Source organism: Aptenodytes patagonicus, chromosome Z (assembly GCF_965638725.1).
Source record: "Aptenodytes patagonicus chromosome Z, bAptPat1.pri.cur, whole genome shotgun sequence".
NCBI classification, from domain to species: Eukaryota; Metazoa; Chordata; class Aves; order Sphenisciformes; family Spheniscidae; genus Aptenodytes; species Aptenodytes patagonicus.
Window position 1 is genome coordinate 78,432,280 of NC_134982.1, and position 16,234 is coordinate 78,448,513.

General features: G+C 47.2%; 1 protein-coding gene across 1 annotated transcript in view; it reads left to right on the top strand.

Annotated features, from left to right (window-relative positions):
* The first annotated feature begins 617 nt into the window (after positions 1–617).
* SNX30 (sorting nexin family member 30) overlaps positions 618–16,234 on the top strand; it is a 50,475-nt gene continuing 34,858 nt past the window's right edge. The window contains exon 1 of the mRNA XM_076362096.1: positions 618–925. Within this exon, the coding sequence (XP_076218211.1) occupies positions 764–925 (162 nt within the window). The 5' untranslated portion in view covers positions 618–763. The remainder of the gene's footprint in view (positions 926–16,234) is intronic.

Below are 16,234 nucleotides of genomic sequence, written 5' to 3' on the forward strand. Positions count from 1 at the left end.
TAGCCACCCTCGTGCCCATATCGCGACCGACACGGGCTCTCGTCCTGCACGAAGACCCGCAGTTTTCGCGGTTTCCCTTCAAACACGTCAATAGTTTGAAGTCGGCGAACTGAGCCTGGAAAAGCCGAGGAGCTGGTTTGCTTTTCCGGCGCTTAACCGCTGTTCCGACACCGGCGCCGGCGCTGCAGCCGGGGGTCACGGTCGGGGCCGCCCGATGAGAAGGCTGCGGCTCACGGCGGGGCGCGGGCGGCAGCGCCGGGCCGGGCCGACCCGCCCGGGGGCCTCGCGGGGCTCCGCTGCCTACCCCGCCGGCCTGCCGGCGAGCGGCCCGCCCGGGCGGCGGCTGGCACCGGCCGTCCGCCGCCTCCCCCGGCCCGCCCCGGCCCCGCCCCGCCGGGGCCTGCCGGAGGCGGGGCCTGCGCCCGCCGCAGCCCCGCCCGCTGCCGCCGCGCTGGGGCGGCCCCGCGCCTTCCGCTGGTCGCCCGGGGCAGGGGGCGGGCGCGCCGGGCAGCGCGGCGGCCGCCGCCGGGCGGGGGAGGCAGGTGGCGCGGATGGTGCTTTGTAAAGGGGCGGGCGGCGGCGGCGCGGGCAGGCGCTGCTCTCGCTCCTCCCGCTCCTCCTCCTCCTCCTGCTCCTCCGCCTCCTTCTCCTCCTCGTAGCGCGGTGGCGGCGGGCAGGCTCCGGCCGCGGCCCCGCAGCTCCCCGCCGAGGCGGCGCGGCCTCCGCTCCTTCCTTCCCTCGGTCGCTGCCCGGCCCCGGCGCGATGTCGGGCGGCGCGGCGGGCGCCCCCAAGCCTCTCCCGTCCTCCGGGCCCAAGTCGCTGCGGGAGATGCCGCATCCCCTGGCCACGTCCAGCAGCGAGGAGATGGGGCCGGCGCTCACCCCCAGCCCCGACCTGCTCCTGCCCCGCAGCGTCGCCGACAAGGTACGGCCCCCGGGGAAGGGGAGCGCGGCATTCGGGGGGGTCTCTGCTTTTGAAGCGGAGCGCGGAGAGGAGGGAGAAGGGCTGCGTGTCTCCCCACCACATCCCCTTCCCCGGCTGCATCCCTGGCTGCCCGTAGGGAAATGAAACCCTGTACGCTGCTGACATCCGTTGCAAGAGCCCGGGGCTGCTCGGGGAGGAAGAAGGCAGCCGGTGTGGGGGCTGCAGGCATCGTGTCTCTCTGTGCGAAGGACCAGCTGGGACACCTGTGCTCCCGCTCTCACCGGAGTGGGTGCGAGAGGCAAGATTTTGCTGATCGTATCTTCCTGTGGCTCATACCCTCTACAGATGGGTCTGAACAGGAATTGCTGCAACTCCCTCGCTGCCTCCTTCCTGTAGTCCTCATGGCGAAGGCTTGGAGCTGCCGTTGTTTCCTTATCACCGAGCTTGCCATCAGCTTGTCTGTGATTGTCCCTTCCAGAGCTGAGCTCCTGCTCGCTTCTTCCCAGCAGTGTAATATGGAAAGGATGCTGTTGCAGGAGTATCTGTGCCTGCTTTCCCTTCCCTAGCTCTGGCATGTGTCCGCAGGACACTAGCCAGCTTTGTAAAGTGCTTTGCCTATGTGTGGGCCTTGGATGTGATAATTCCTGAATGTGAAAGCAGTAGTGGCAGCACAGCGCTGCTGATAACGTTAACTACTCTTGCAAGGACTTAGTATCTCTCTGGGCAGACTTCCTGGAATGTGTTAAGATAGGATTTCCCGGGAGCAGAGGTTGCAAGGGGTGAGATCGGTTTGAAACTTTATAATAAGCAGTTCTGGGCCAGCTGGTGTGCGTACAAAGTGTTACAGAGCTGCTGGTGGCAAGAGGTGCTTGCTATGGCTGTTGTCCTGGGGAGCGTGGAGCTGCTTCTGGGCAGGATGGATCTGGGAGCCTCCAGAAGCCTTGGGGCTGCCAGCAGTGTCTGATCCGATACACTCCCATGCTCTAGGGCAATGAGTCAAGGTAGTCTGGCCTCTTCCATGTGTCACCTTCTGCTGCCGTGTAACTGTACTGTACAGATTCAGCACTTGTTCCTGCCCGTGTAAGGAGCCCTCTCCTTGAACGTTTGCCTGCTGTGGCTCAAGTGAGAAGCCAGGCTTACCTTCCCTCTGGGAACATATGCCTTCATCTAAGAAACTTGTCAAAGAGTTGATGGCCCTCTGAGAGAAGAGGGTATGTGTGTAAGGTGGGAGTAGGGATTGTGGAGTTTTTTGTCTATGGCCAATTGGATTTACTCACGTAACTAGGTTGCTGTCTGACCAGCCTGTAGCAATAGGAGTTGGCAGCTGCCTTCATGGGTCTTCTGGCAGCTCAGGAGTGCAGCGGTGGTACTGTACTCACTCTGTTAGCACTGTCCATCCACACTGCTCCGTAGCTGGTGAGAAGCTCTGTTCTGAGGAGTAGCAGCTCACACCCTCAGCTGTATTAAAGAGCTTTTTTGCTTTTGGAGTGCAAGCAAGCTCCTCTCTGCTTTACTGCTTTGAGGTGTCTGAGAAATGTATCAGCATCCCTGATAACCTAGGAGCAGAAATACTTCTCTAGCCTCAGGCCGTGTCAATTAACTCCTCCTCAGTAGGAAGATTCTTGCCCAGTTTTCCCACCAGCAACACAGGTGAAGCCCATCTTCCAGTACCTGTATGTAGTACTGTCCTGTTCTAGGCACTTGGCAGCACAGAAATAGTCTAAAGGGGAGAGCAAAAAGGGGCTGAGGTAAGTGATTTTTAGACTCAAGAGCAGTTCTGTGGTTGACCTGGAAATGGCACTAGGGTAGTAAGCCTTGCAGAAAAAAAGGATTTCCAGTAGGAAGAGAGCAGCATTCTTTTTTTCCTTCTAGCTGAATTAGCAGAAAAAGCCAAGCGTCTGATCCTCCTGATGGTAGGAGTCCAACAGCTCTGCTGTGTGAGGGATGTCCCTTCTTCTGCTTAATACCTTCTGCACTAGCAAGAAAAAAAGGAGATGACTTCCTTCCCACCTCAGGAAAAACTTCAGCGAACAAACAGGTGTTCCTAACTTTAAGGCAATAATAAACTTCAACTGCTTGCACTGTGTATTGAGTAGTCTAGAGAGCGAGTATGGTAAGTGCAGGTAAACAGGTAAAACTGCATTTTAGGTGGTTAGTATGTCTCTTGGTCTTAATTTCTGGTGGTGGGTCATTAGTCTCTTGAAAGGCTGGCTCACTAATCAACTAATAATGTGTGGATAGCTCCAATAGTTGGGTAACAGAGGGAGGTCAGTAGTCAGGTCTGACTCAGGCTTAAAGCTCTGCAACTGTTCTTTATTGATTCTTGAATAGGAGCTGTGCTTGTCTGCTCTCTTGGCCTTTCCAAGGGCCTTTCTGGAGAGTCTGGTGGAGATTGGCACTGCAGGAGAAGTTTGGGTTGAAGTCTCCTGCTTCAAAGTGGCTCTGAGTCAGTAAGCTTCTGTAAGGACCACTGTCCATAACCAGGCCTGTACTAGGACATCCCTCTGGCTGAGGGATAGTAGCAATGGCTGCCCCATCACCATGGACTGGATAACTTGCTGCTTCTGTGTTCTTCTTACCTGCTCTGAGCAAATGCTTCCTAAACACTGCTGCAAGATAAAAGTACCTAAGACTGAAATCCTCTGAGGGGAGAAAGTGCAGAAGTAAGGGAAGCTGCCTGCCCATAAAGCAGTGGTTCAATTTCCACTGCTACAGATGTGCAGCCTGAAGTGGTTGAACCTCTGCCATCACTGCTTTGCATTCTTTAAAGCATGCTTTCCTTGTTTTTTTGGGGCTGCTGAGTAAGAACACTACTTTATCCTGAGTCAGAGGAACCTGGAGGACAGGAACGCTGTCTGCGTGTCTCCTGTTGGTTTTTGATTCAAACATGGGAGTAATGTAGTAGCTTAGACCCTGTCTAACTTTGAAGTCTCATAAACCTTTGGTTGCTGTTTGAGAACAGTGGCTAATGCTACTAGAGCAGTAGGTGACCAGAAAGGGAAGGAGAACCTTCTGTGCTGTTCTCTGTAGCTTCCGTGGTTCTGAGGCCCTCTACGTAGACTAGTCTCAAGTTTTCTGAATCTTATGAAGAGGGCCGCAGAGCTTTCATTGTCTGAAATAACATCTTCATCCTGACTTGCAGGAGGGAGCTGTTTTAAGAGCCAGGAAACCTTGACTTCTGAGCAGCATCTAACCTTTTAAATGAAATGGACATTTCTGGCTAAGTACTTGGCTTTTGCAGTGATTCTGCAGCAAACATGGAACACTTCAGTTGTAGATTCTTGTCTCTGAAGCATTTCTGTATTGGCCAGATCTTCTGTAAAGATCTTTCTGTTCCCCTCAAGTCTAATTGCATAAAACATTGTTTATCTTGATTCCTGACCACCATCAGCTTTATTGAGCTTATTCTCCCTTTACCCTTGCTAGCCTCCAAATAAGGAGACAGCTAAAGCTGAACCTAAGCAGTACTGACCCTTTTTTTTTTTTCTTGACATCAGGTGAGAGGGAAATGTGCAGGAGGAAACAATCCCTCAGGATGCATGGCAGGGTCCATTGCAGACTTAGCTGTAAAACTGAGTTCTTGCTCTCTTACAGAGCTCTTAGATCTCAATTAGCTTGCATGCCTTCCGCTTTTCAGAGCGGATCCTCTGCAGAGGAAGGTAAGACAAACGGTGAAGTGTCAGTGTGGATTTCTCTCCTTTTTTTCCTTTAAAAAAAAAAAAAGGAAGTTCTGCTTGCATGTGACTACGTGACTCCAGTTCACTAGTTTGTCACTTTCGATAGCAAATCTGCTCTGTGCACTAGGACAAACACTTCGACGCTGAGGAGAAAAGGCATTATTAATGGGTTACTGGCTTCGGAGCAGAGGAGAGAAGTAGATGGTATTCTGCTGTGTGATTGTATCCAAATGGCTGTAGAAGTATGATGAGACTCAGGATGCAGCCCCACTGAGGCTGTGCAGATTTAATAGTGTGCTGCTAAGTGTTGGAAGTGCCAGGCTGTGCAGAATTAGATAGAAAGTGTTCTGCGTGGCTTACTCCTGCTGTCCTCTAGCTGTGGTCTTTGTAGTCCCTCTAGACTTGTGTTGTGAGAGTGTCTTCCTAATAGGGTGATGTTGGTTGTTCTTGCTGTGGTGTGCCTTGATGGCACAGACTGGCAGCTGTCTGATAGGGTCCTGACTCCCAGTACTGGTTTCTTGCCTGTCACTCCAAAAGCTGTAATATCCCACCTGTCCTAGGGCTCAGACTCCCTTGTTCTCTTTAAGACATCTCTGACTACCTGATACTGTACTTCTGGCCAGCTACCTATAACCTGTTCAGCTTTTCTTCTTTGAAGATGCCCATGACTTGTATTTGGCTCTGTTAACACCAGAGAGCTGAAGTGAGCTTCAAGGCTATTTTACAGGTAGCATATCAAGCAGAGCTGATGTGGAATACCAGGCTTGCAATGAATGCATAGCTTGAATTTGCTAATTCATGGAGAGGGACGTTAAAACTCCTATTGCAAACTTCTGGTTACTAACTGAAAACTATTACTGACGTGTGAGCCCTTGCTCATCTGCTTCCAAGCTACCACCCTGGTGAACCCTAGGCCTGTATTAGCACCCGATCAAGTATAAATACTTGGTGTGTTTGCTGGAGCATTCTTACTTAACACTCATATTCTGGAAGGGAGCCTGGCAGCTCTCCAACAAAAAATATACTGAGAGTCTGGAGCTCTACTTCCAGCCTCCTTGGTTGCTAGTTTAATTATTGCTCTTAAACTTCATCCACCCACAGATGAAACCAGTTTGCAGTATAATCTGAAAGCTTAAAATAGATCTGCCTGAGCTTCTACAAACCTCTTCCTTCTCTGACTAAATGAGAACTGTTAGACCAGCACTATGTATTGTTCTTAAAGCAAGCTGGATGTAAATTCTCAGTCTTGGGAGAGAGTGAGGACTACAGAAAGTTAGGAACTGAAGTTGGTGAACTCGTGAAACAATGTCAGTATGGATGAGTTAATCTCAGTTCCAATCTACAGGAACACAAAACTGGCAATCACAGAGAAGTTGAGGCTGGAAGGCACCTCTGGATATCTTCTAGTCCAGTCCAACCCCTCAGAGCAGAGTGAGCTAGAGCAGGCTGCCCAGGACACTGAAGTTGGTTTTTGAATATCCCTCTGGGCAACCTGTTCCTGCATCCCGTCACCCTCAAAGTAAAATTTCTTTCTCACGTTTAAGTGAAACTTCCAATATTTCCATTTGTGCCCATTGTCTCTCATTGTGTTGTTGGATCCACTGAAAAGAGTCTGTCACCACCTCCTGTACACCTTCCCATCAGGTATTTATCCATATTGGTAAGATCCCCTGAGCATTCTCCTCTCCAGGCTGTTGGCCCTCTTTGCCATGAGGCATATTGTTGGCTCACGGTCAACTTTTCCACCAGGATCTGTTGTGTGTGGCAGGGTTTTTTTGTGGGTGTGTGGTTTTTTTTTTTCTTTCCTTCTGCCAAGCTGCTTTTCAACCAGTAAGCCCCCAGCACATATTACTACAAGGGGTTATTCCTGTCAGGTGCAGGACTTTGCATTTCCTCATGTTGAATTTCATGAGGTACCTGTCAGCCCATTTCTCCAGCCTGTTGAGGTCCCTCTGAATGGCAGCACAACTATCTGACGTATCAAGCACTCCACCTAGTTCTGTACCCTCAGCACACTTGCTGAGGTGTACCCTGTCCCATCATTTAGGTCATTAATGAAGGTGTTAAACAGTGGTGGCCCTATTACTGTCTGCTGGTGTACTCCACTAATGACTGCCCTCCAGTTGGAATTTGTGGGATCCCAACCATTTAGGCCCAGCAGTTCAGACAGTTTTCAGTCCACTTTGCTGTATATCTGCCTGGCTTGTACCTTACCAGCTTGTCTAGGAGGATGTTACGGGAGACAGTGTTGAAAGCCCTCTTAAAGTTGAGATAAACCACATTAAAGCTCTCTTCTTGTACACCGGGCCAGTCATATCTTCATAGCAGGTGTTGGGTTGGTTAAGCATGACTTCCCTTAAATCCATGCTGACTTCTCCTCACCGTGTCCTTTGTGTGTTTGGAAATGGTTTCCAATATTTGCTCGATCACCTTTCCAGGGATTGAAGTGAGGCTGACTGGCCTGTAGTTCCCTGTATCTGCCTTCTTGAAGACAGGAGTAACACTCGGTTTCTTCCAGTCCTCAGGAACTTCCCCTCATCAGCATAATAAGGACAAGATAATTGAAAGTGGCATCATCCAGCTCCCTCAGCACTTGTGGGTCCATCTCATCATGGGCTTATGTCTGTCCAGTTTGTTGAAATACTAACCTAACCTGATCCTCCCCCACTGATGGTGAGTTTGCCTTGTTCCAGATTTTCCCACTCGGCTCAGGGGCCTGGAATTCCTGAAGGCTGGTCATCTCAAAGATTGAGGCAAAGAAAGTACTGGGTACCTTGGCCTTATCTGTGTCCTTTGTCATCAGATCCTCTGCCCCATCAGGACTGCATTTTCCTTGTTCTTCGTTTTGCTGCTGATGTACCTGTAGAAGCCTCTCTTGTTGCTGTTCTCATCCTTTGCCAGATTCAGCTCCATCCCACTAAACCCATCCCTGCATGCTCAGACAGCGTATCTATGTTCCTCCTGGGTCAACTGTGCCTGCTGCTGCCTTTTTTTGTGCTTCCTTTTTATATTTGAGTTTAGTCAGGAGCTCCATGTTCTTGCATGCAGGTCTCCAGCCATCTTTGCTTGATTTCCTACTCATTGGGATGGACCAGTTTTGGGGCTGGAGAGGTGTTCTTTGAAAAATCAACTAGTTCTCCTGGATGCCTCTTCAGGGCCATGTGCCTTCTTCCTAGGAGATCCCTGAAGAGGGCCAAAGTCTGCTCCCTGGAAGTCTGGGATTGTGATCCTGCTCTTTGCTTTGCTCCCTCCTCTCAGGATCCTGAACTCCACCAGCTCATGTCTACTGTGGCCAAGGCAGCCCCCGACCTTCACGTCCCTGACCAATTCTTCCTTCTTTGTAAGACTAAAGTTTAGCAAAGCATCTACCCTTGTCAGCTTATCAATCACCCGTGTCAGGCAGTTGCCATCAGTGCACTTCAGAAACCTTCTAAACTGATGTTACCTCTGCTGTGTTGTCCCTCCAGCAAGTATCGTTGTGATTCAAGTTACCCATAAGGACCTGTGAACGTGAGGCTTCTTCCAGTAAATCCCTGTCCTTGTCTGCAGAAGAAGTGCTTGAAGGACACAGGAATGTTGTTTTCCATCTAGGACAATAGGATTGCTAGTTGGGTTGAACTGTCTCCTAACTGTTTCAGAATTCACCTATTTATGAAGCTGTCTTGGCTTTTGGGAAATCCTGTGGTTCTCTTCCTGCCGTCACTGAACTGAATGGGGAGGTTACGTTGCATAGTAGGTATATGTTAAATCGCTGAACCATGGTTCTTACACCAGGAAGCTTTTAGGTACAAGCACTTGTCTGCCACATGTTTCATAAATGGACCATCAGCTCTCAAAGGCTGAGCTTAGTCATCTTGTCTAAAGGAACTGCTGTCTCTTCTCCTGTCGCACTGTGTGCGTGTGTGCACGCGCGTGCATCAGGCAGCTCTTTTCTAGTCTCCTAGTTAAAAGAACTGACTTAAACCTAGCATGGCTTTCAGCTTGTCATCAGTGCTCTATCCACAGCCAAGCTGCTGGCTGAATCCAGTTTCCCGTCTTTCATAATGGTGGTAACCAGAACTGCTTTCTCTAGCTATTTCATCTCTCAAACTCATGATATCACTTGGATAGGTTAATACCATGGTATCTTACTGAAAAGATTGAGTCCTCGTCTCCTTTTTGCTTGCAGTCACTCTGGGGGTTTGATGGTGTAGAAGCACATACAACAATGCATTGGTGTGCTTGCTTACAGTTGCCTTCACTTACAGAAACAGGATTTTATTGCTAAGGGTGCTTTAATGATATCTTACAATGTAGGTGCTGTAGTACTGTCGTAAAACTATACTCGGTGATCTTTTTATGACCCACAACTTCCCAGTACAGTGAGTTTCTCTGGAATTGGCAATTCCTATCTCTTCTGAACAAGATGAAGGATAGCTAACACTTAACTTGGGACAAACACTTGCAGCAACATAACTGTCTTAGTACCGTTACGTTTTTTAATCTTTCCATCTGGTAAAACTGAATATAGCTTCTACTGTATAACAGTATTATTACTTTGTGGTTTTTATTTCAACTTAATGGAGGGAGGGGTATATTTGAGGTTGAACTCACTGTTGCACAGCTTTCATAATCTTTTCAACAGGATTGCTTCATACTTAATGAGACAAAGTATTGAAAACAGATATTCAAAATGTACGTAGAGGAACTTGGTTCTTCAGCTGGGTTTCAGCAGGGTCAGTCTTGGCAATAACTTGTCAGCCATGGTGGAAAAAGTTGTGCTTGGTGGCCGGAAAGAATCCTCTGGGCTGCCTGTGCTGGAACGCCTCAAACCTACCCGAGTTGCTGGATGCTGTCGGAGCTCCTTCATGGGGAGAAGGGGATAGCCAGGTTGATTAAGAAGCTCTCTTTTTACAGCTGTGTGGGCACATCATTCTTCTATCGGTGCCTCAGGGGTTTGTGATAAGCCTCAGGCAGCATGTCCCTGTAATTAATGATGGGAGGGGCAAAGGATAAAGTCTGATGCTTTCTTATTGACACACTGTCATCTGGGACACATCAGTTCCTAGATTAACCTGCAAACTATTGTACTGGTGTCTTCTAGCATTGTGGACTACTCTTGTGGTATCTCATACAGATTGTCTGGCTGTCACACTAGCCAGTCTCTTACTTATCTGAGTGGAGAGGCTGGTTTCTGTAAAGTAGGTCAGGAAGCAAGACAGGAGCTCTTATGGTGCAGTGAGACTTAACTCAGTACTGCTACATGAAAATCTGCCTGCAACACCTAAACTGCATCTTTGAGATTGTAACTTGCATGTGCTTCAGTCTGCAGACGGACAATACACCAATTAAAAATGGTGTGTGGTCCTGTGTATTTCTCAGAAGTAACTTCACTGAAGCTTGTTCCCTGCTGACCTTGAGCAAGAGCTTAAATGCTGAGCGGTACCCACTCTTTAAGCTGTGGCTGACTTGACTGCCTGAGCCCGGGTTGCATTGCAGCTGAGACTCCAAGCTCTTGTGGCTGGGGAAAACTACTCCCATCACTAGGATGAAATGGGGCAGAAAGCTCCAAATTCCACCTTGGAGGTGGTGGCAACTGCAACCCTGAGGTAAAAGCTGAGGGAATTTACTCTTAGTAAATTATTGAAAAACTGTGGGGAACGTGTTTCTCGTCCAGTTACTAAGGGCATAAACTGACAGCAAGGTGGCTACTAGCAATACTCCAATGACCAACTGAAGATGGAAAACAAATCCAGTGAGCTGCAACTCTTTAATGAGTTAGCATTCCCAATGCCAGTCCAACTTAAATGTTTTATTGACAGATGAATTTATGGGACATGTTTTATTTTCTAAATTGGGTGGGGCGGGGGCGGAAAGAGGTGTTGCCTTCAGCTGTAGGTGATGATGTAATGCCAAAACTGTTGATTCTTAACCAAATATTTCACAGAAATCATGCAGTATCTGTCTGAATAAGCGTAGATGACAGGAGTTAGTGGAACTAGCTGAAATTGTTCTGATAATAAAGGCAATAATCCAAAATTCATACAACAGGCAAGGAAAGAGCTCAGCCAAGAGCTGTATTTAGAGTGGTTGTCAAAGCATAAATTCCTTTGGAGAACATCACTGTCTTAAAGCCACATTCAGAGCTTCTACACTGCTTGTTCTATGAAGCAATAAGCAGTAGGTGAGAAGTTACTCTGGAAGTGAAAGTGGTGGTGTCTCTAACCCCAGAACATGGGCTTCTGCTGGACTCAGGTTTGTGGTTTTATGTATCTTAGGTTGAAGAGAACCACACTAGCATGTGGGAGGAAAGATGTCACAAAAATGCGTAGTACTCTGCTCTCCAGGAGAATGAACAAAGTGTAAATAGCAACTGGCTTTACTTGATTCCAGATGATACCCTCAAATGAAGGAGTGCAGACCCTACTGTGAGGATGACAACCTCTCTACCTGTCTTGGAAAATAATAGTTGCAGTGGTCTGTAGTGTTATTAGTGGCTTGGCTTCCAGCTTACATGGTTCACAGCACTGAACCACATGCTTTAATCCTGATTCTTATTCTTAGTCTGCACTCTAACCTGGAGCTGAATTTAAGTCTGGAGGGAAGAAAAAAAAAAAGCTCTTTTAAACCACCCTAATGCTGCATATCTGATGAGAGTAGCTAGTAGCCTCTCAAAGCCAAAATACTAGCAAGGGGTGAAGCTTCTCTCTGTCACATCTACCAAGAAAGCTGTTACTACACTGGTTCAATGCCCTGTCCTCATGGGAAAGTGTTGCCTTACGCTGCTTGAATGGAACTTGCTATATCCTTCTGAAGGGCCTCTTGGGGTATAAAAAACCCCCTATCTTAAAGTCTGTCTGCATAGTTGGCCTCGCTTTTCCAGTGAGCTTGAATGACGTGATGTGTTCCTTGAAAGGAATATGCTGCAGTGCAGGTGTTGCTCAAGGGCAGAGAAGCCTCTTCCCCCTCAGTGCTGCAGATGGTGTTAGCAACAGCTACTTTCACTAGCTCAGTGGTGAAAGCGCTGACATGTGGGTATGTAAGTGATAGACTACCCCAGACAACACTCAAACTTATCTGGGTAGAACCGGCACCTTTGCTGTAGCTCTTTAGATGCTAGTATAAGGCAAATTGTGAGTGGAAATCTTGTGTACTGCCAAGACGAAGCTGTGTTTTTGGATTGTTGCCAAGAAAATCCCTGGAAAATTTTAATTAATACCATTTATTGCCAGTGATCAGCTTGGCCTCTTCAGGATTTGTATGCTGACTTTCAGTGTGCTGACTAGCTTGCTCCTGGATCAGTATACTTCATCTGAAGCCATGTGTGCCAAATACCTGTATGTGCCACAGTGGCTGTCAGGAGCCTAGGCCACTAGGCTAGGCCATGTACATAAAGGATGTTTCTATAAATTAATTAGTCTGTAGACCTCATGCCTTGTTTCTTCCCTCCATCGGTCTCTATAGATAGTTTTCATACTGTGAGGAAACACTGCATGACTGCTTTTCCTCGCTTGCTCTCATTAAAGCAGGGAGTGAAGCGGTCATACTGTGTGGGGTTTTTTTTGGTTTTTTATTTTTTTTTCTTCCAAGAGATAGGCACTTTGCCTTTCTGCTGGAAAATGTCTTGTTTATGAGCAAACATGATGAAGGGCTATCCCTTAAATTGCACCTGCATAAACTAACTCGAGCTCCTCCAAGAGCACACTCCTCCAGCTCTTCCAGGGTTTGAGATGAAAACATGAGTTCTCCCCTCTGAATATCTCTGCCTCCTTTATTTGCACAGTGATGTCTCGTCAGTCTGACTTGCTCTCATGAAACCTCCACTGATATTGTGTGGGGAAATGCTAATGCAATGCAACTCATCTAAAACAGTGAGCATGGGGAAACCCACATCGTAGTGCAATATGGAAGTGTATTCTTGCTTGTTTGAACAAAGTATTCATCAGGATACTACAGTGCTTTCCAGCCCTTTATCATCTCTTTCCTTCCTGTTTCTTCTCTCTGCTTCTCCCCAATCCTTTGCATCTGTTCATATTTAAAAAATATTACTGTTTGCTCTGAAAAACATCTCAGCCAAATTGGCACTTTGGTGACGCTGGATACCTAGATAACTGATGCAGCTAAACCTACTTCTAGAGCATGAACGGGAAAAAACTGCTGCACGGTATGTCTGCAGAGCTTTAACACAAAGCCGTATGTCTCTAGGAGAAAGCAGTTTAGTTTGGACAAGCTTAACAAACTGTTCCATCTGTAATCAGATATAAATCTGGCTTCTTGGATTGGGAATGACTCCTAGTCAGACGCTGGATTCAAGTTTTCCTGCTCGTGGTCTAAATCCTGCCTGCTGCTTTGCTGTTTAGAAGGTCAGAGCTCAGGTTCTGAAAATGAAACTTTAAACAGAACACTGGATGTGTTAGGCTTGTTCACTAACAAGGTGCTCTTTAGCATATCAAAATGGGTTATGATGTTCCTGCGCACACAGCTGCAGAACCCTTCTGATAATAATTCAAGTCTTATAACGAACATTATTCTTGAAACAAACTCCTTGCAGGTGGACGTGGAACTTAGCAGAGATAGAGGAGAGTAACTGGAGACTTGACTCAAAGGGTCTGCATTTTTCGAAATGTTTCCAAAGACATCTAGCTTCTGCCATTTGTGGAGATCTTTGAGCTCTGAAGATAGAGTGGAGTTGGTGCCTGTTGCCTTCTACTGAGAACTGTAGAAGGAAGAAAGAACCTTTAGCTCTGCTAAAGGATGCAAATCCAAGTCTGCCCAAATGTTAAACTTTTGCTTTCCTTTGGGTCACAAGCACTTTTCTACTACTTTCTACAGCTTAAACATAACTGAACTAATCTTGCTGGACAGTTGCCAGACTGGCTTTTTGCTTAGGAAGATAGATAAAAGCTTTCTGCGAGGACTCTAGTGCTTTGTAAACAGATGTAGAAGCTAACCTTGGATCTGGGGCTGTTTCTTCCAAGACAGCAGGTCATCCTGTGGATGTGTTAAAATACATCTTTGCATTTAAAATACCTTGCCTCAGTAAGGGAGCTGTAAGATGTGGCAAGCATCCAGTTACTCCTCGCACTTTCCTTCCTGTTCAAAGGATATGGGGAAGTACATGTCAGATTAGTGAGAGTTAATAAGACAAAAGTATGTCTTATCCCTTTACATTTTGCCTAATTAATGTCTGCTCCGAAAAACAACCCATTTTATCTGCCAAATGCCTGGCCCCCAAAGCCTTTTGGCCTTTTGTGCACAAAGTGGCACAGTAACATGGTTTATTACTAATATTGAAGGACTTGTCTTAACTGCTGTAAAACATCTGTGAGATGCCACTCATGATCCTCATTTTTAGAGTGCAACGTGAATCACATTTAGCTTTAGTGTGATAGTGCACAGTACCCCTTCCAGACTAGGAAAAGAGCCCGCCCTCTTAAGGACTCTGTGAGAAGACAGACATATAGCCAGACTATATGAACAGATGGTCTGATGTGGTACTTGACACCTTCCTGTGACACCCCCCTTTACCCCGTGCACAGGAAGGCTGAAACTGAGCCATGTTGTAGCTGAGTCCCTGAAGGCTTCAGCAACAGAGGTAGGAGATAGCTTATTGCTCTTGTTGAAGATGCTGTTTGCAAGAAACGCTTCTATGCCCACATTCTTGCTCTGGTTAGCTTAAATGTGATGACTTATGGGAAAACAAACCACAAAGTAAAATAATCCATCCTATAAGACTTGGCTGTTAGCCTCAGGAAAGAGGTGGGAGTCCCATGACCTGCATTAGAAGGCTTGGAAAGTGCTTATGTCAATCATGTAATGTCTCTGTGAAGCTTGTTCCAGTGTTTCTCTGTCCAGCCAAAGTGCAAAGAAACACTGTTCCAAGCATGATACCTTTATAAGCAAGAATGCTCCCAGGTCTTGAGTGGTACCAAACTGCATGCCGTTACAATCAGCTGCTGCATCTGAAAGTCTTATTTTTTCAGGGATACTGAGGAGTCTGTCTCCAGGCAACTCTGACCTATAGAGCAGAAACACTAATTCGAGTGATGAACTCCAGAACAAAGTCATCAGACTCATGGCTTGGCAGCATGCTGTACTCTGACACCTATTTAAAATATCCTGAGAGCAAATTGATCCTGTCTTTGTCTAGTGGCTTTTCGGTTAGATGGGCAGAATACCAGTGGTACTGCTGGTACTGTAGAGGTGAGGCTTGGACCAGATGTGGTATGCATGCCCCATTAGAGTTAGGGGCTTTCTGCCCAACGCTGCAGGGCCCACAGACTTGCTGCATAATACTCTCCAGGGCTAGGAAGTAAAAGTCTGGGCTTGTGTCCTCAACACCCAGCACTGTCCCTCCTCTGCTGACACATTTCCAGGTAAGAGCAAGAAGAATTGCTTCTGATTTGAGCTTAGTCTGTATTGTTCTTAAAATAGCCTCAGCCTTGCAGTCTGATTCTAGATGATTAATATAGCGGAAAACACTGACCTCTTCTGAGGGTATAATCTTGTTCCTTGTGCGTACACCTAAACATACTGTACTCTCCTGCCCGTTACTGGAGAAGGATGTCAGGAGCTGGTGTAACCACTTACCCTTTCCCAGGAGGATAGGTCCAGCCTTAGAAGTTGATTCTCACAGTCCTTGTCAAACTACATCTTTGCACTGTCTTGTTTGTGGATCAATGTAGAAATGTGGTACTTCCTCCAGGGAATGAATAGGGTTTTTGGAGTTTAACTGTGGGTTTTTTGTTAGTTCTTTTTAAACCTTGTAGAGGAAGACTGCCACCTTATCCTCCCTTCCCTACTGTGTCCAGAGCATTCTCCCTTCTCTGCAGTCTGGATCCCCACTTTGGTCCCTCTTGCCTTAAAGTAGCTGCCCAAAGACAAGTGCAAGAGGAGGGGACATGCCGTACCTCATATCTGCCTCAGATATGTGTGGGGAAACAAAGGTGACCTGTAGTAAACAAAATATGATGCTGATGCCTGGTAGAGAATGAAACTGAACATATATAAAGGGGAAGCAAATGCCTTTTCGTCCCTTGTTCTGTATCTGAAGAGAAGTTTAGGTATATGTCTGTGGCTGGTATTGGATAATAGTCTCGTGCAGGCTGAGATTTCACTATACAGATGCTCAGTGAGATCTCCTAATAGGATACTCTGCTGTCAGTGACAGATGAACCGATCTAGATGGACTGGAGGATGGAAAGGTGCTTTCTCTTTCTACACAGAGCTGATCTGTACAGGCCAGTGGCAGAGAATGTATAAACAAAAAATACCTGCTTTCAAAACTTGCTGGGATGACACAAGTAGTGCTATGAACAGGTCTGTGAAAGCCAAGTTAATGCAAGCTTTTATAGTGTTCTTGGAAGTGTTTACATCTAAACCAGCACCAGTCACCAGCAGCAATTCTGCTATGGCTTATTGTCGTGTACTGAAGGTATGAAGGTAAGACTGTTGCAGAAACCAACTGCAATCGTTGTGTGGAATTGTTGTCCCCTTGACATGACTGTGTCTGTGGTTGTGTCTCTCTGGGAAATGGATAGCAAAAAGCAACGGAACGCCTTGAAACACAAGGAGAAAGGTGCAGCACTCTGAATTTCAGAAGCGAAGCAGTGAGGCTCTAGGAGTAGTACAGGCCTGGCTGTAAGGTCCCCGA